This window comes from Cyanidioschyzon merolae, chromosome 14, assembly GCF_000091205.1.
Source record: "Cyanidioschyzon merolae strain 10D DNA, chromosome 14, complete genome".
In the NCBI taxonomy this organism is placed as follows: Eukaryota; Rhodophyta; class Bangiophyceae; order Cyanidiales; family Cyanidiaceae; genus Cyanidioschyzon; species Cyanidioschyzon merolae.
Window position 1 is genome coordinate 493,361 of NC_010140.1, and position 17,769 is coordinate 511,129.

Here is a 17,769-nt window from a genome sequence, read left to right on the forward strand (position 1 = left end):
ATACGCTTCGTCGTTTACCAGACATCCCCAAAGCGCCCGAGAATAGTTTGCGCTTCGGTGATGTCCTTCTGGACTTTTCGCCGCCGGTAAAATATCGGACAGTCGCCGTTACTGCAGAGCACGTCCTGGATACAAGAACCCATACACTCCTGGCACTGTGTCCATAGCGCGCTGAACAGCTGCTCGAGCTCTGCTGTCTGCTTGAGATGACGCAGATACGTCTCCGCCTCAAAGTCCCTGCAGTGTTCGCAGAGGGCACTTCCTTTGAGGCCTCGTTTCTGTAACTCGGCCTCATTGATGCCGGCGCGGCAGCGGACACACTGGAGGCGGAACTTTGCAAACTTCATAATGCCGCTTCCGGTTCTCGGCGTTGCGACTTGGATACTGCGAGTATGCGCGCCGCTGAAGAGCGTCTCTGGTCTTTTCATGACCGCAGAAAAAATGCGCTCAAGGGGTTTTCGCAGCATATTTTCTAGGTAGTAGTGAGCATCGATGGGGATGCTGTTCTCGAGAACGTATATCGGGTCCTCAGCACGGGTGTAGGCCTTTTCGTTCTTTGTTGCTCCCTTGATAATGACGTACGGAACCCGATCGCCCAAGGACGGGGCAGAGCCTGAGTCGCGTTTCCGCAACTTCTCCACCAGGAAAACGTGCGCCTGCTTGGCTTCGTAGTCAGTTGTGGCTCGAGTCAGCGTCTTGGAGACAACCAGCAGGGAGAGATCGATACGGTTTTGCAGCAAATCGGACACGATCTTCTTCACAAACTCGATCGCTCCGTCCACATCCTGCTCAATAAGCAACTTCTGTAGCACGGTGTCCACCACGTTCGCGACAAGCCGGCAATTGTCGCGCCGCACGGACTCGATGCCTTTGCAGTCCATCTTATCGTGCCGCTCGAGTCTCGTCCAGTAGAGACCAGCGTAGCGTTTCTTTGAAATCAGCAGATACGGATAGTACACTTTTTCGAACTCCAGTCTAACAGGAGGCGGAAAGATGTTTGTCAGCTGCTTTGCGGCTTCGCGGCCGAGCTCCATCACCTGTTCCAGAGTCGCGTGATCGTTGAATTTGACCATCACTGAGTCCGTATCGCCATAGATCACCTCGGCACCCGGATAGAGCCGCTCGACCGTGCTCCTCGTTAGTTCAATCATATTGCGGCCGTACGACGTGACAGAGGCTGAAATCTCCATGCAGGGCAGCTTACCCACGGAGGCTCCCGTGAACCCGTATACAGCGTTTGCCGATATTTTCAACGCAAGTTGGCGGCCATTCAGAACCTCTCGGAGAAACGGATCCGTCGCGTTTTGCATGTCCCTCTTTGCTGCCTTCCGCGATGCCAGAAACTCCTCGAGCATCTCACTGAGAATGCCCTTACGTACGGACGGTTTCACAAAGCAGTGGCCCAGAGGCGTGCGGATGTAGTCGTCAGGTTTCAGCTTCGGGACATCCGACTCGTGCACGAGTGTCGAATAGCAGAGATTGTAAGCCATCATGATGGAGGGATACAGCGAGGCGAAGTCCATGGTGGCTATTGGTGTTCGGTAGAAGCCCTTCTTTGGCTCGATCACCGTGGCGCCCTCGTACTGCGGACCGCCGTCGCCACTGCGCCCCCCAGCTTCCGTGCGGGGCAGGTCAGGGACGAGCAGGTCAGCTTCGTGCGCCTTGCGGTGCAGGAGCGACACAACTTTCACCATGTGACCCCGGCTGAGCAACCAGTCCAGCGGAACACCAGTCACACGAGCGAGCTCCATATAGTTCGTCAACGACATGAGCTTGTCCATCAGCCGCAGCGGTAGATAGGCATCTTTGAGGCAATAAACCGCAAGACGTCGCCGCGTATGCTCGTTACCTGCCTGCAAATCGGTGATGATAGAGTAATGGACGTCCTCCTTCTGTTCGTTGAGGAACTCTGATGACACCGAGTTCAGCGAATACGAGCGCAGCTTGTGATCGCGAATGATCACCTGCAGCATGTCCATGATGACTCGACCCTCAATGGAGAACGTCATGCTCTCGTGCGTACCAAAAGCGCTCGATGAAAGACGCGTCCGACGCATGGTTGTGCGTTCGCGACATATACGTCCCAGGTAGGGGAAGCGACTCGCACCAATTGCAGACGCTCTATTCAAAAGGTAGGGTAGATCAAAATTCACAATATTGTATCCTGTAATGATATCTGGATCGGCAGCAACCAGAAAGTTCCGAAAGCTCTGCAAAAGCTCCTGTTCGCGGTTGAGGGAAATCACCTGCACACCGGCGACTGGTGCACAGGAGCCGAGCGTGAAGATAGCGCGCACGAGAGGCTCCGTCTTCCCGTACTCCCCGAGGTGACAGCCTATTTGGATGACGCTGTCATTTTCGGGTTCTGGGAAGATTCCTTTTCTTCCAGCGCACTCGATGTCGAACGAGAGTATTCTAAACGCAGCCGTTCGCAGCCACTCCCCGCTGGGTGGGTGGCACACCACTGATTGCCAGTGTGCTTCGGCAACGATCTGCGCATAACTCGGGCTCAGCGCATTCGAGACCACTGTATAGGAACCAGCAGGTACTTCGATCCACGAGCAGCCCATCATTTTGGTATCGATCATGAAGCGCAGCACGAAGTCGACTGATGACTCGAACACATCGAACACGCGACCCAAGACAGAGCCCTGACTGAGCAGTCCTGCCGCCACGCGCACCAGGTCTGGAGTACGCACGGTAATGCGCAGGAACTCGCTATCGTCTTCGCCCGGCTTGTAGTACAAGACGGAGCGGCGTCGAACCCGCTCGACACCCAGGATACAATCCCCGGAGCAGTCGGCAACGCGGCCCATTGTTCGGCACTTGTGCTCCAGTTCGGCTCGAAGTTCGCCAAGAGCGCCGTCCCCGAAACCCTTCGGCGCCGATGCATAGAAGTACGGAGCAAAGCCCTGCACACACAGGAGCACAGACTCGCCACTCAGCGTAACACCGTAGACACGAACCGTTGTGTGCGGCTCAGCAGCGCGATGCCGCTCTACCACATAGTCGCATGTCACCTGGTTAAATAAAAGCGATTCGGAGGCACTCAGGAGGCTCGTCCGAGCAGCAGGGCGACCGCAAAGCCGCCTGAAGAACTCGATAGACTCTTGGTCCGTCTCGTGACCCGAGAGCGCGCCCCCGGTCGTTTCCAACACAGGCTCACAATTCGTAAGGTAAGCCGCCTCATCGACGTCTACCTCAAAGCTGTCATCATCGAGAGCATCGTTCGGTTCGTAGGGATCCGGCGAGAACTGCTGCGGCACCATAGCTGGACGGCAGCAACGAGGCTTTTCAAAAAGATGCCGGTGGCGGCGCTCGTTCCGCTGCTGCGCAATGGCTTGGCGGCAGTGGCGGCTATACTCGTGTCAGATGAAAATAGAATACGAAAATACTTGCTTTGTTCTTAACTTTCGATTTTTCTTCCGGACTTTCTAGATCCACAGACTCGGCATACGAATCACAGCAATAGGGGCTTCCGGATAAACATCTGCTTTTAGAAGTCTGGTTCTTCTTCCCGGAGTGGCTCATTCGACTCTTTGGCGCTGGAACTCGTTACATTACCGGAATCAAACTGATTCGCGACGCCCTCTAAAAAGGGTTTCTAAATAACCGATATCATGATCGAATTTTTACGTAAAAAACTCCACGCTTCTCGATTCTTTAGGAATGGCGTGCTCAAATCAGACTTTACTCAAGTTTTCCGCTTTCTGTATCAAGGAAACTTGATGGTGCAGCGATGCGCGCTGCTGGATAGGTCAGGAAACGTAATCGGCATCGTCACTCGACGATTTCTTCGCAAGCTCCTGCAGAAAGTTCATCGAAATCCTCATATCAAGCAACGGATTCCGTTCGCACGACGAAGCCTCCTCGTATCGTTGTTCGCAACGAAACGGCATTTGTCAGCAGCCTGATACCCCTCACGTGATATGCTCCCTGAGGTTGCGCTTTCTTTTGTCTGCACAGAAAAGCACCACAGACTCGTGCCTAAGTCATTCTAGCGACGGCCCCCAGTACAAAGTGTTTCACCGCTTTGCCAAGGGAGCATAGACTGATAGAAATCCTCGACTTCTTCGCCGGGGAGGTCTATGAGCGGAAAAGTACGCATTGCGACTCTGAACCATCTCAGCGTCATCTCTCTCGGCGCGTGATTGAGTCGTTGACGTAAAAGTGAATGCACGAGGACGTAGTCATCAGCCTGGACGACGTGAAGGTTCTCTCTGTGACAGGTGCTTCTTCGCAGATCATAGGCTCGTCGGATGAAAAGACAGTGAGAAGCCTCAGTCGAGTACCTCCCAAAGGAGACGATGGCGAGAAGATGATGGATCTGGCGCCTTCGAGTAACCCGCCAACGAGAGCGATTCTACACTTTCGCATCTGAATTGATGCTCCGCAGCTCCCGTAGGGGAGAGATCTTCTCCAGTTTTGAACGCACTTACGGGTCGCTGCTACGACAACCTCGATTCGCGACTTTTTCGCTTCATTGTGGAGATGAATGCCTGTGCAAAGGCGGCGTAGATGCGTTCGAGGCTCTAAAAGTAGCGTGGAAGAAGAATAGTAGCTGATTGATAGCATGGAGTTCATGAAGCGGATCGCGTACACGTCGTCCAAAGATTCGGCGGAACTCTTGAGTCGCTGCAGGAAAGCCAAGCGACGGAAGGCAGAGAAAACTGCGAATGGGAAGAGAAGGGGACGAACGAGACGGCCTCGGTGCGACGAAGAGGCGCGGTGTCCTTCCTCGAGATTGATGGTGTGGGAGTAGGCATCATGATCAATAGCGAACGTCTTGCAACCGTCCGACCTGAGACGAGCCCCTGATCCCAAGAGGAATCACGCCGTGGAGCAAGGAGGTATACAGAAGTGTGGCCTCGCGAACTTGGCCTCCATAGCGATTTGCATCGGTCTGGACCCAGAGAGAGCGAACCTCCACACCTGTGCTTTCATGAGTTTCGAAGAAAAACCCGATTCACCTGGGATAATCGACGACTTACTGGAAGCTCGAATTCCGTCCTATTCGTGTTTCAACTACAATCTTAGGTCCTAAGCGTGTGCCTAGCATCTTCGTCTCAGCAAACGGGAGCAAACTAGAAAATAGTTCGACCAGCAGGCAAGTGATACGGAAGGGCGTCACAGGCTCCTTAGCCGCAATGTCGCAATTGAGTGGACCATGTGGAAACTGTGCCCATGACTGTATATATTTCTTCAATGACCGTTACCCTGGTAGGCACGTTTTGTGGGGAGGGCACTCAGGAACCAAACAGCATGCAGGGACGCCGACTGTGAGCTATTGAATGGACCAGCGTGTGCTTGCACCTGCTGCGGACGGAGTGCTCTAGGATGGGACCTTTCAAAAGAAGTACCTGATCGTAGAGTACGGTTGTGGGCACGAAACTGGCAGAGGGCATCGAAGAAAGCCCTTTGTAGCCATGAGGAACGCGTCTCGAGCGGTGAAACAAGCGCTCATGCATTACAGGACGGCTCGCAGCGATGGAGCTGTTGTGTAGAGGTGTGAAAAACTGGCCACAGCCAATTTTCAACGCCGCCAAGGCCACAACTATGCTATTTACAAATATGATGGAAATGACAAGCGGAGCGGAAATTGCAGCTTCCTTCTGTGCATGAAGTACGTCGAAAACAAGCGCAAGCAGCGAAATCCTGACCTTCATATTGCTATGAGCATCCTCCAACTGCTCATAACCGAGCTGCAGGGCAGCGAGAGACCGCCATATTTGACGTTCGCAGAAGAGCGAGAGGAAAAGGAATCTTTCGCTAAAATGTCCCGTAAATGCTCTTGTCAATGACAATAGGAAGAGATCCAAACTTAAGAGTGGACGGCTATGCTCTGAGATCTGTCCCATTTTATTCGAACGTGGGTGTGGGCTTTGAAAACGGCGCTGGCAACAGTGCTACCGGGAGAAGCATCTGCCGCGCTAAGTAAGAGCTTTTGGCGGGTTCACTTGAGGCCGGCATGGTGTCGGTAACTGTGCGCCTGCGGGACCCCCGGGGAACCAGGGTCTTGCAGATCGATGAGAACCAAACTGTGGAAGGATTGAAGGCGCTTCTCAAGGAGCAGACCGGTTTGAAGTCGTTCCGGATACTGCGGGGCTTTCCACCAAACCTGCTGATCGCAGCGCCTGAGGAGCGAGTCGGCAACGTGTTGGAAAGCGGTGACCTTCTTACTATCGAGGCCGCACAGCAGCAGGAGCAGGACGTTTATAGCGCCGCCAGTGGTAGCGGTAGTGCCGGCAGTAGTGGTTTTGGTGCCTATGGCGCTGATCGTAGTATACACGACCCGGCTTGCCAGGAAGCGTCCACGCAGGCCGGCCCCAGCCCGGTACGTTCAGCAGTCGCGTCACCACACAGGCCGCTTGCAGCGACAGCGCCGAGCTTTGAACGCGTCGTGGTCCCCGATGACAACAGTTGCCTCTTTCGGGCGGTCGCGTTTGTGTTGAAACAGCTGCTGGGAGGCATCGAATTGTTACCGGAAGAGCTCCGAGAGCTGGTCGCCCAGGCAGTTGCGGCCGATCCTTGGACCTACAATGATGCTGTTCTTGGTAAAACGAATGAGGAATATCAGGACTGGATTAAGCGCCCAACGAGCTGGGGCGGAGCTATCGAGCTTGGCATATTTGCGAATCATTTTGGAGTACAGATAGCGAGTTTTGATGTTCGGACAACTCGAATGGATGTTTTCGGCGAAGCTGCAGCGTATCCATCCCGCGTATATCTCTGCTACGACGGCATCCACTACGATCCTCTGGCGCTGCGGTCCCACCCAGACGAGTCCACAGACGACCTTTTAACCGTATTTCCCAGTAGTGACGGCGAATCAGAGGCGCTAGCAGCCGAGCTGATTCAAACGCTGCACGCGAGCCGTTCCTTCACAGACACAGCAAACTTTCTCGTCACATGTCGAGAATGCGGAGCCCAGCTTCGCGGTGAGGCGGGAGCTCTCGAACATGCACGCAGCACTGGACACGCAGGCTTCATCGAGCAATGAGTGAAGGGCGCGGCGGCGCATATGCGCCCTTTCAGCGATCACCGTCGTATAGCGAGACCAAATCCACAAATTTTCCTGCAGCAGTACAAGGCAGCGATTCACAAGAATCAGTATTGTGGACATACTCGATCGCTCACCCCGCAGAGATATTGGGTCGCGCTCAGTCGAGTGGCGAGCGCGTTCTTCCCGTCTGCGACCTCGTTGTAGACAGGTACCGCCGCTGGGGCAAGCACCCGCGTGATTCTGGTTCTGGATTCGTGATTCTTTTTCCAGCGCAGAGGTAGATTGGAGTCAAGCTCGGAAGTCGAGACCCATTTGGCGATAGAGCACAGGGTTTTCGTCCCATTTGCGGCACTTGATCAAGGTCAGAAGATGAACACGCCTGCCGAGAAGACGCTCCAGCTCCATTCGTGCCTTGACACCGATGGATTTTATGCGAACTCCACCAGCGCCGGTGACTATAGCCTTCTGGCTCTGACGTTTGACGTAAATAACGCATCCAATGACCACGGAGCCGTCTTCTTTTGATTCCCACCGCTCCGTTTCTACCGCGCACTCGTACGGCAGCTCCTGGCGCAGCTGCAGGTACAGTTGTTCGCGCACCACCTCCGCTGCTAGCAGGCGCTCGGGTATATCGGTGAGTTGCTCACGATCGTAGTGCCATGGCCCCAATGGTGCTAGCTCCGCGATGCGCCTGCGTAGTTCGAAGACGCCCTCTCCAGTCCGGGCGGAGATCTGGTGGACTTCACGGATCCGTTCAGGGCCTCCCATTTCATGTAGAAGACCATCGCGGACGGCATCCAAGTCTTTACGGGGGATCAGATCGATCTTGTTCACAGCAAGAAGGATAGGCGTTTTCGCTAGCTCTTCTTTGTCGATCCTGGAAAGCCTCTCAGCGATGCTCGTTTCAGCATGACTCAGCTTGCGGAAATGATGATAGCGGTTCCCATCGAGCATGACAAGCACAATGTCGGCGCCTCTGCTCGCTTCCCAGGCACTTTTTACCATAGCTTGGTCAAACTTCCGCTTCGGCAGAAATACGCCAGGGGTGTCGATAAACACAATCTGTGCATGGAGCGTTTCCTCGATGGCAATGCCCCTTACCTGGAACCTCGTCGTCTGCACCTTCGGCGACACAATTGCCACCTTGCTGCCCACCATGGCGTTCACCAAGGTCGACTTCCCGGTATTCGACGGACCAAGAATCGACACGAAGCAGCAGCGCGATTCTGGAGCGACGCTGAGGTCCCCCCGACGGGTTTCGCTCGCCTCCAGGTCCGACCTCCCTTCGCCTCGGACTTTAAGGACGCCTCCAGGGTGTCGCTGCGGTCGTAGGAACCGACTCCCCCGCACCGGCACAACTCGTGAAATGCAAAGAAACTTGTTTTTCGATTGCCGATACGGGAACCCGAGAAGCAGTCCGGACGCTTGCAGAAACATCATAGAGGTCAGAAGGCTAAATGTGCTGGGCGCCGTACACGCATGAGCGATCGGCTTCGGACAATGCGAACGCGTCAAGGCCCTAGCATCCACTTGGCTCAGCTGCTGGCTAGTTGTATGTTCATCGTTTCCGCAACATGTTGCTCCTTGGGGAAGAGACAAGCACGCTCCTTTCTAGGACGCTGTTGGAAGGGGACTGGTGCCGGATGTGCGTTCCGCAGTGGGAACTGCGGCCTCAGAGCTGCGACAGGGTGCTCGTTGCGGGCCTGCAGCTCCGAGTTGGATGCCAGCTCCGACGCAGTCAGGGCTGGGGACAACTTCGGGCAACGAGCCAGCGACGCTGATCAGGGCCGCCCTGTGCACCAAGTAGGCCGTCAAACGGAAGGCGAGCGCTTCGCGGTCCGCCGTGCACTGCGCGTTTTTCTCAAGTTCACTCGCCCGCATACGATGTTAGGAAGTGCGGTTTCCATCTGCTCGCTTTCCTTGATGGGAAGCGTATCTGCCGGGCAGGCTCTAGGTGCAGCCACTTTACCACTTTGGACTCAACTTTTTCCAGTCCTTCTTGTGGGTCTCGTGCCAGCGCTCTTGATGAACATTTATATCGTCGGTCTGAATCAACTGTGTGATATTCCAGTTGACCGTGTGAACAAGCCTTACTTGCCCCTAGCAAGCGGAGAGCTATCGGTTCCCGCTGCAGTTTCCCTCGTAGGTATGTGTCTTCTGGGATCGTTTAGCCTAGGCTTCTGGCTTCCACAGAGCACCGCGGCCCTACGTTTTGCACTTGTCGCAAGCTGCATCCTAGGGACGTTATACTCGTTGCCACCGATTCGGTTGAAGCGTTTCCCACTGCTGGCGTCGCTCTGCATTCTAGTCGTAAGAGGTGCGGTCGTGAACATTGGTTTTTACTTGCACGCGCGCTCAGCTGTCATGTCGCTGAGAGGCCCATGGCTAGCAGAACTTTCCCCACTGATCAAGTTCACGACGGTGTTCTTTGCTGCGTACGGGATCGTGATTGCGTTAATGAAAGATATTCCCGATGCGAAAGGTGATAACCAGCATCAACTCAGCAGTTTCACGCTTCAGTTCGGAGAACGGAACATCTTCCGCTTTTGCGTCACGATGTTGATCTTCATGTTCATCGCTGGCGGTATATTTTGCATGTCGTCGGCGCTCGCGACGGTCCCGCGGCATCGAGCATTTGCGGCAGGCGGTTTTCACTTCGTTGCTGCTGCTTGGCTGCGGTGGAGATCGAGAGCCTCCATGATGGAAGCGCATCGTAGCGAGGTGGTGTACAACTTTTACATGGACATTTGGAAGCTCTTTTATCTCGAATATGTAGTTCTACCTCTACTGCTTTAAGCTCCGCGGGCCGCGTGCTTTCCGTACTGGAGCCAGTGCCTCCTAAGAAGATCGCACTAGTTGATCGAACCCTCGGAAGCGCACATGCTATCTAGGGAAGCATCGGTCCATCTTATAAAGCCTAGAATCAAAGCCTTCTCTGCGAGTCATGCATGCAGACGAATTTGAAAATTTCAGCCAAATCCAATTGGTGCGCGAGACGCAACGCGAAAGGCTAACATCGCTAATTCGACCAAAACTTTGAAAATGAAATCCTGACAGGGGCGCTTCATAGGGTAGACGGAGAGCCGCCGGTGCCTGCCACAAACTGTACGGGGATTCCAGTCTCATTCTGCGCGTTTTTCATAATCTCGCCACGAGCATTCCGTTTTCCACTAGCTCCTGGCTGGCGGGGCACCAGAATGCAGGTTACCCACCGCGCGTTACCATATTCCAGTAACTGCTCGCTCAGATATTGTAGTGTGTGGCTGTTCGTCAAGCAGTCGCAGGCCAAATGCCCCCTGGTCACGTTCCTTCACTGCTCAGTATGTGAACGATAGCGCGTATGGTTCGAGTCGAGAATATTCATGCGATCCTGCGTGGCGCGTTGCAACACTACTTTCGGGTCAGGCTGACATTGTTTAATAACATGCACGCTCTGTTTCTGCCTTTCGATTGCTTTTCCAAATTTTTTCAGATACTTAGGCTCGGCATTCGAATTGCCGTCATAGGGCTTATGGATTCAGGTTTCGTTTTAGGATTCTTCGTCGTCTTTTCAGTGCGGCTCCTTCGGAGATTTGCGAATGGAGCTTGCGTTTTCATAGGAATCAAGATGATTCGCGACGAATCCGAATTGCAGTTCGTAAAAAACCGACACGATCTCCAATTGATACCAACATGTCTCCATTGTTCTCCTGCCCTTACGTGTAGCATGGGCAAGTCAGGCATTCTTCTCGTTTTCGATGTTTCTGTTTCACGGCAAATTGTGGGCGCAACGATTCGCACCGGCGGAGTGGCGAGGAAAAATACTTGACGTCTTCCCTTGACTAATGGTACACAGGCTCATGCCAAAGGTTCACTGAACTTGTAACGTCAAACATTTGACTCTCTTCGAGAGACAAATCCATCTCTCGAAGTGACCGCGAAGATGCAGTATTCCAGCGCAGCAAATTACATTCACGGGATACGATCCCATAGGCTCCTGTCTCATTTGTTTGAATCGGTAAGGGTCTTGGACTGGGCTTGAGTCATCTTAGCGATTGGCTCCAGTGGAGAGTGCGTAACCATTTTGCGCGAAGGAAGCGGGATTGGATCGAAGCATGTCGACTTGATCTCCAGCCTTTTTGATCCTTCCAGTTCGAGTTGCGTCATGCCCAACATCGCATCCGACAAATCCTCATTGGAACGGAAAGGCGTGCACTTGGGCGTGCAGCAGTCAGAGTGCTCGCAAAGTGGACGAGAAAGAATCCCGTGCTCGTAGGGTACGGTACTAGTTGCGGAAAGAGAGGGAGGCATCGAAGTGGACATCCTGTACTCGTCAAGGGCATGCACCGAAAGTCGACGTAGACGCTCACACTCCACTAAGCGACACTCGGAGGCGGATTCGTGGTGAAACAGTGGAGAATCCTGACCACAGCCATGTTTCACCTGTTCGGAAGGTGCAACAATGCTGGATTCAAATACGATGAATGTGCCAAGCGAAGCGGGGACCGTAGCTTGCACATGTGATAAAAATGAGGCGAAAACAGCTGGAAAATCTATATCGTTGCCTGAGCGCAAGTGTGGAAACACTTCGACTGCTCGTAACAGAGCTCGGGAAAAAGGAAAGCATTGCGAATTTAAAGCCTGAGATGAGAATGAGAGAAAATGGAAGCAGCCGCAGGAATGGTTCCCAACAAAGCTGACTTTGATGACAGTGGGAAGATATCCATACTTTATTGTGTGAGTCTTCTAAGTATAAAAGACTGGTTCGATTGTATTCTGGTATAGGTGTTGTACTGCTGCGCGGTCGGGCGTGGCGTGCAGAAATCGAATTTCGCTTGCTGTTCCGGAATCCGCGATTGGCGAAATAACTCAGGACGAATTTCGATTTCTTGAAATTCAATTTTGACGCATGCCGCGCGACCGCGAAACCGGCCTCCGCTTAGTCGGGCAGTGGTTCGATCCGCGTGTCGCGGCTTCGGATGTCTAGTTGCCCGTGTACGGCGCCCTCGCTCCAACACTGATGCAGCCCGGTGCTTGTAAATGGTTGCGCAGTCCTTCGAATGCATCCGTGCCACTGCCCGGAATCCGCTTAGCGCATGGGTGCTAGTTTGCAATCTGGTATCGGTGTGTCAACGCAGGTCGCAGCGCTGGAATTGGTAGTTTTGCGCCTGCTTCTGTACATGCAGATGTCCTTAACGAGTAGAGCGAACTCTTGTTTCAGAAGTTCTACTTTCTAAAGGCGAATGCCTTGCGCGGATCGGCGCTCCCAAACTTAAATCTCCGTCCTAAATTCCCTGGAAAACTCATATTTTCAAGTAAAGAGTTTCCCGTATAGAGATTTCATGTAATATGCCACGCGTCGTGTGGGTTGAAGGTACGGCGACTATCCCCATTGTTGCTCGATGAGCTGCGCTTCGGTTTCCTTCTATCTGTTATACTAAGATTCAGTATGTTTCATGCTCCAAGGGCGCAGCGGACTCCGAGGAACGCAGTTGGAGCGTTGGAGAGTAGAGATCGAGCTCTTCGTGTCATGGGGGCCGTATGAGTCGCGGGTTTCACATGCACGGCGCTCGCTGTACTGCGTAGTAGCTGCACCTTACCAACCAACGCATTAATCGGTCGAATTCGGGGGCAGCGGGATGCTTTATGGTTGGGAATCGATGAGACTAAGCAGAGATTTCGTGGAAACGCGTTTGTAAACTGAGCCCAGGGAAGCAACCACCTGAGCACCTCGCCAAATACTCAACGTTCCACTGTTTCTAGACAAGAAATCGCCTCGGGATTGGACGCTTGATCTATCCAGCGACTATCCGAGAGCCAAGCCTAACACTGGTTGTTGGAGCGATGCTGGATGATGTGCCGCAGCCTCGGTCGCCACGCACAGAGACAGAAAGGCCCCACAGCGCCTCTACGGTTCTCGACGGGATACAGCCACACCGAAACGAGACGCAACGGTCTGATTTCCTTAAGCCGGCGATGCATGTTCTCAGAAAAAGCGGGAGAATCGGAACATTAATCGTAGAGCATTCATTGCATTCTTTCCATTGCTTCCTTGATTCTTCCCTGACTGCATGCCGTCTTCTACTGAGACGCAGAAAGTCTATCGGTTATTGCGTCTCCGGCCATTTCTGATTCTGCACGGCGCGGTCTCCGAAGGAAAGCGACTCCATAGTATGCAAGGAACTCGACGCATTCATGGATCCCCGAAGAGAGAGAAACTGAGTCTTTGAATCTAAAACTGACACGGTATCGGCGTACTATAAAGAAAGAGATTCCGGTTGCCGAACCCGGGGAGCCGCTGAGCTGCTGAGCTGCTTCGACTTTTTGCTCGCAGCATCCGCGCACTATCGTGGTTACTGAATGAAGACTTTTAGGCGCTTGATAACGAAAAGATTCGATACATCGATGCTTATGAGTACTATGTGCGCCTGTACTTTAAACACTTGTTTTCGTAGCACGCTTTCCTGGCGTTCAGAGACTTCAGCCGTTTACAAGTGCGCCAGCAATGCGTTCGAAACCGTTACAACACAAAAAAAACAGAAAGCAACGCCGATATTGATCTCTCGCCCGACGGATACTCTGCGCGGATGCCGTACGAGACATGCGTCCGTCGACACCGTTCGATTGCCGCGGCGCACACTTTCATTCATCAGCCAATTATAATCTTGCCATCATCTGTGAATGAATATGTTGGAACTTCAAGATTCAACGGAGCTGGACCTTTCCGCACTCGCCCGCTAACGTCGTAATGACTGCCATGGCACGGGCAGAAGAATCCACCCCAGTCGCCAGCGTTTGCGATTGGAACGCATCCCAGATGGGTGCACACGCCAACTACCACGAGCCACTCCGGGTTGATGGCTCTTGAGGCGTCGGTCTCGGGGTCCCGCAGCGGAGCATTATCATCACGTCGAGCAGCCTCGATCTCCTCTGGTGTGCGATGCCGAATCATCACAGGTTTCCCGCGCCATTTGATCGTCGCGGTTTGGCCCAACGGGACAGCCGACAGGTCGACTTCGACCGTACCAAGCGCAAGCACATCCGCAGAGGCGCTCATGGTGTAGATAAACTTTAAGAGCAGAACACGCACAGCTGAAGCAGCGACAAGCTTCGCCGACCCAAGCATCATATATGTGAAAGCCCGCCTGGTCGGATCGCCACGAGGTAACAAGTGAGGCTCTCGAAAGTACTCGTCCGCGTACCCAACAGGCAAAGCGGTCGACTGCGGTGCGCGACTGGCGACGGCCCCGTCGCCAGCCAGGGGCGCGACGCTATCCGAGCTTGAACTCGTGAGCGCCGCGCGCTGTGACTTTCGCAGCGCCTCAGCCGCCAGAAGTGCACCATTCTGCACCGAACTCAGATGAGATGATGAAGTTTCCGGGCTGCTTAACCGCAAACCTGCGCATGTTACCGAACTTGACAGCAACCTCGCTGTCGCTGCTGCCTCGTAGAGGAGTCGGCGTTCTGGACCACAGCGCACTGGCTCGTTTGCAGCGCGGGGCGCCTCCACAGCGCAGAGCCCCACGCAGCCTAAGAACCCAGAGCGAGAAAGGATGTGCGTAGTTTGTACGCTTCGTCGAAAGGCTCTTAGAAGCGCAGCTGTCGTCTGCATTAGTGAACTGCTTCTAAAACGCTGACAAGAAACGCGACGCTGTGCGTTGCTCGCGCGAACGGATCGCCGCCGACGGCGCAGAACGGCTTGGGATATGCTATGACGACCTCGAACGCACTGAGCGGTGGGAAGCCGTCACGGCCATCCCCGCCTGAGAAGGGCTCTTTTCCGCTAGACCGCGAAGGGCTATGTGCAGACTTTGCCCGGGCTGTGATTCGGTGCCTGCGGGAGCGCGAGGGCCGGACAGCGGCGTGCCGCGGTGAAGAGCTGGCCTATCTCGAGTGTCGCATGAATCACGGTTTAATGACCCCGGAGAGCCCGGCAGATCTTGGCTTCGATGAAGAAAACGACAGAGCACTGTCTGCTGTTAATGAGCGTGATGATGGTAAGGAGCAACTGAAAGTCTCAGACGGGGCATACGTCGCTGGCTTGCGGTACCATCGCAGCAGGCGGCGCCATCGAGAGCAGGAGGGTCAGCGGCCGGGTTCGTCTAGAGAAGAGTCCCCCGAGGGATAGGAGGTCCTCGTGTTTGGCCTTTTCTGGCCCAATACGGGTAGGTGAACAGCCGCGACGAACCGCGGAGACGGGTAATGGCGTTCGCCCGGTGATAAATGTCCGCCGAACAGGGTTCGCAGGGTACCTCGCGTCTGGAGGTGCGCTCTATGGCTTTTATGGCACATATACCATATTCGAGGCGTTTCCGCTGGTGTATCCATCGTTTGTGAAGTTGCTCTCACTAGCCTGGACTCCGTATAAGAGCGATCGCAGCAAGCTGTCTGTGCTGGCTTGTGCATCGTCGAGTGTTCGCTGCCCAGCAGTTTGAATTGAAGTCGAGCCTACACCGTCGCGACCCTCTCGGTGAACATCGTTACGCCCCCACTGTTGATTGTTTTCTCTGCTGCTCATTTCAAGTTTTGCTCCGGTTTCCACCGCATCCTGCGGAAATCGTGGCGGAGTGCAACTTGTGCACACGGCGGGCGGCTTTGAATACGCGACGCATGCTGCATCGCATGCATTGGCAACTGCAGTCCGAGGCTCAAACGATTCTGGAGCAAGTGCTGATTCGCTGTCACCGCAGGCACTTATCCATGCATATTGGAGGCGGATGTGGCTCGGTGAACCGCACAACCGATGGATTTCTGACACGAGGAGCTGCTCACCTTCGTCGCTCCTACGCATCCAATGTCCGAGTCCGTTTGCCCGCGCCATGCGGCATGCATTCGCGTTCCAGAGCTCGTCAAATTCAGCTGTTCCGGTCCGGTAAGCCTCGTCGGTACACACCCGTAGGCGGAGCAAATGGGCAGGCGGTAGTTGTTCCCGCATCTCATTTGAGGTTTGCACAGAAGATGCGATACAGGATGCCCATTTTTCTGCGAGATGGTCGAACACTGCAGCGAATCTTTTCTTCAAGCGAAGCGTGAGGAGGATGCGAGGGTTGCGGTTCCACTGCTCAAGTTTGATTTCTTCAGGACTCCTTGGCAACGGCACGATTTGCAGACTGACTTCCATGTTCAAATTTTTGCCATCGCGAGTATTCGTGAGCGCCTTGCGAAGTATGCGATCTGGTTCGATATCAACCATGTGCCCAGGCTCCGTATGATGGCTATCTCTTTCGCGGAGCGCGGCGTAGGCCCCGGCACCGGCGCGGTTCAGCCATGCAGCGCTTGATTCCGGCCTGGCGCTGGCTGCCGTTTCTGCTGTAGGTTCTTGTCGCAGTAGGCTCAAAAGCGCAGCGGCCCAGCTGCAGGCATCGGACGTCGACGCGCACTTACCGAATGCGGTGGCGGTTTGGTCAGCGATGGAACGGACGCCGTCCTTGTTTTGGATGCCTCTGGTTTCCAGCTGCCTAGCGGCGAGTAGAGTGCGAATTTGCAGATCCGGCTGTAAAACGCGGTCGAATAAGTGCATGGATTCGGCTATTTCTGCTATCTCCGGGCTAATCATAGCTGCTCGTTTGACTGGATCGATTGCCCTCCGAAGACATCGATGAAAAACTCCTGTCACCTGGGATGCTGATCTTGTACGAATGATGCGAGCCATAGCCTGGAAGTCGCGCCCCACCTGCAGAAGCGCTTTGTAAAACATTTCTATTTCATGCTCGCTCCAGACGCCGATGTTAACGGATGGCGCCCCGTCCGTCTTTGGCAGATGTTTCGTGCCATCCGATGCAAGCTCGGAGGCCGTAGTGGCGGCTCGTGCCGCTGCTGGAGACCTGTGCGCAGCAGTGACTTCCTGGCGCTTTAGGCCCGCTCCTCGCCACCGCATCCATCCGGCCGATCTCTTCCACGTGCTTCCAGCGGTTCCAGCACCTTGCATATCCGGTCTCAGTGAAGAACCGGTCCCAAAATTGGCATTGTTGCTGTTCTCTGTGCGCGGAAGGGCAGCGACTCTGGTTAATCCTGGCGCAGGGTGATCTCTGCTTGTCCCCTCTATCGCAAGACACCAGTCCGTGCCAGTATCAGAGCCTAGCTTCTGCACTGCTCCGCCTGTTTGGGTATGCCCGAGCAGCGTACTGCTTCCGAAAAGCAGCGAGGGCAACTGATGGAGGCTCAAACCTTTATCGAGCCCTAGACCAAACAGACTTCCATTGGAGTTCCCGAGCTGCGCTACCCATGGCGAGAGTGACACTGTTCCGAGTTCCTCCGCAGCCCGCGTGCCAGTTTCGAGCTCGGGAATATTTCTCCCAGCTTCAGCGAGATACGTCTGTGTACCTCTGCGTCCCAAGGCAGTTGAGTCCATTTCAAGCGTGATCCTCAGTCTGTGCTAAACCGCAAAAGACAGTCTTCGCACTTGAGTGCGTGTCGAAGTACAGAGCACCCTATGACACCCCGTCGACCAAGACACAGAACTGCGAATACGATTCACAAACAACAGATCCAGAAACAAAACCCCCGACACCCAAACGAGCAACAACCAAGCAAGTTCCAACTACAGGGGTGTTGAATGCGAAGCGCCGCCCCTACTACCGCACACCGACACGCTTGAACGGCTCATCGAGCGTATGGCGCGCAGTCGACGCCTGCAGGCACCGAAGGCGCGCCAACTGCGCCTGATGCATCGGAAGCCCCATGAGGCAGTGCCCTCTGGCGGTAGCGGCATCGACGCCATGCCCCAGATGCAGCGCATCGCCGCCTGCGGCCAAATGGAAGCCGTTGCACGCATGCATTCACGCACG

At 54.4% G+C, this 17,769-nt stretch overlaps 7 protein-coding genes across 7 annotated transcripts; 3 read left to right on the forward strand and 4 right to left on the reverse strand.

Annotated features, from left to right (window-relative positions):
* Positions 1-14: 14 nt before the first annotated feature.
* Positions 15-3,269, reverse strand: CYME_CMN199C (DNA polymerase delta, catalytic subunit; the record flags this gene model as incomplete). The annotated part of the gene is made up of 1 exon (XM_005537278.1): positions 15-3,269. One exon carries the CDS (start codon positions 3,267-3,269, stop codon positions 15-17), a length of 3,255 nt encoding a protein of 1,084 aa, XP_005537335.1.
* A 2,699-nt stretch (positions 3,270-5,968) lies between these two features.
* CYME_CMN200C (hypothetical protein, conserved) lies at positions 5,969-7,000 on the forward strand (the record flags this gene model as incomplete). The annotated part of the gene is made up of 1 exon (XM_005537279.1): positions 5,969-7,000. One exon carries the CDS (start codon positions 5,969-5,971, stop codon positions 6,998-7,000), a length of 1,032 nt encoding a protein of 343 aa, XP_005537336.1.
* Positions 7,001-7,291: 291 nt separating this feature from the next.
* CYME_CMN201C (GTP-binding protein of Era family) lies at positions 7,292-8,443 on the reverse strand (the record flags this gene model as incomplete). The annotated part of the gene is made up of 1 exon (XM_005537280.1): positions 7,292-8,443. The coding sequence occupies one exon, from the start codon at positions 8,441-8,443 to the stop codon at positions 7,292-7,294; it is 1,152 nt and encodes a 383-aa protein (XP_005537337.1).
* Positions 8,444-8,557: 114 nt separating this feature from the next.
* On the forward strand, positions 8,558-9,799 carry CYME_CMN202C (hypothetical protein, conserved; the record flags this gene model as incomplete). The annotated part of the gene is made up of 1 exon (XM_005537281.1): positions 8,558-9,799. The coding sequence occupies one exon, from the start codon at positions 8,558-8,560 to the stop codon at positions 9,797-9,799; it is 1,242 nt and encodes a 413-aa protein (XP_005537338.1).
* Positions 9,800-13,631: 3,832 nt separating this feature from the next.
* On the reverse strand, positions 13,632-14,594 carry CYME_CMN203C (cytochrome c reductase Rieske iron-sulfur subunit; the record flags this gene model as incomplete). The annotated part of the gene is made up of 1 exon (XM_005537282.1): positions 13,632-14,594. One exon carries the CDS (start codon positions 14,592-14,594, stop codon positions 13,632-13,634), a length of 963 nt encoding a protein of 320 aa, XP_005537339.1.
* Positions 14,595-14,693: 99 nt separating this feature from the next.
* Positions 14,694-15,110, forward strand: CYME_CMN204C (hypothetical protein, conserved; the record flags this gene model as incomplete). Its single annotated transcript, XM_005537283.1, has 1 exon — positions 14,694-15,110. The coding sequence occupies one exon, from the start codon at positions 14,694-14,696 to the stop codon at positions 15,108-15,110; it is 417 nt and encodes a 138-aa protein (XP_005537340.1).
* A 153-nt stretch (positions 15,111-15,263) lies between these two features.
* On the reverse strand, positions 15,264-17,333 carry CYME_CMN205C (hypothetical protein; the record flags this gene model as incomplete). The annotated part of the gene is made up of 1 exon (XM_005537284.1): positions 15,264-17,333. One exon carries the CDS (start codon positions 17,331-17,333, stop codon positions 15,264-15,266), a length of 2,070 nt encoding a protein of 689 aa, XP_005537341.1.
* Between the last annotated feature and the right edge of the window lie 436 nt (positions 17,334-17,769).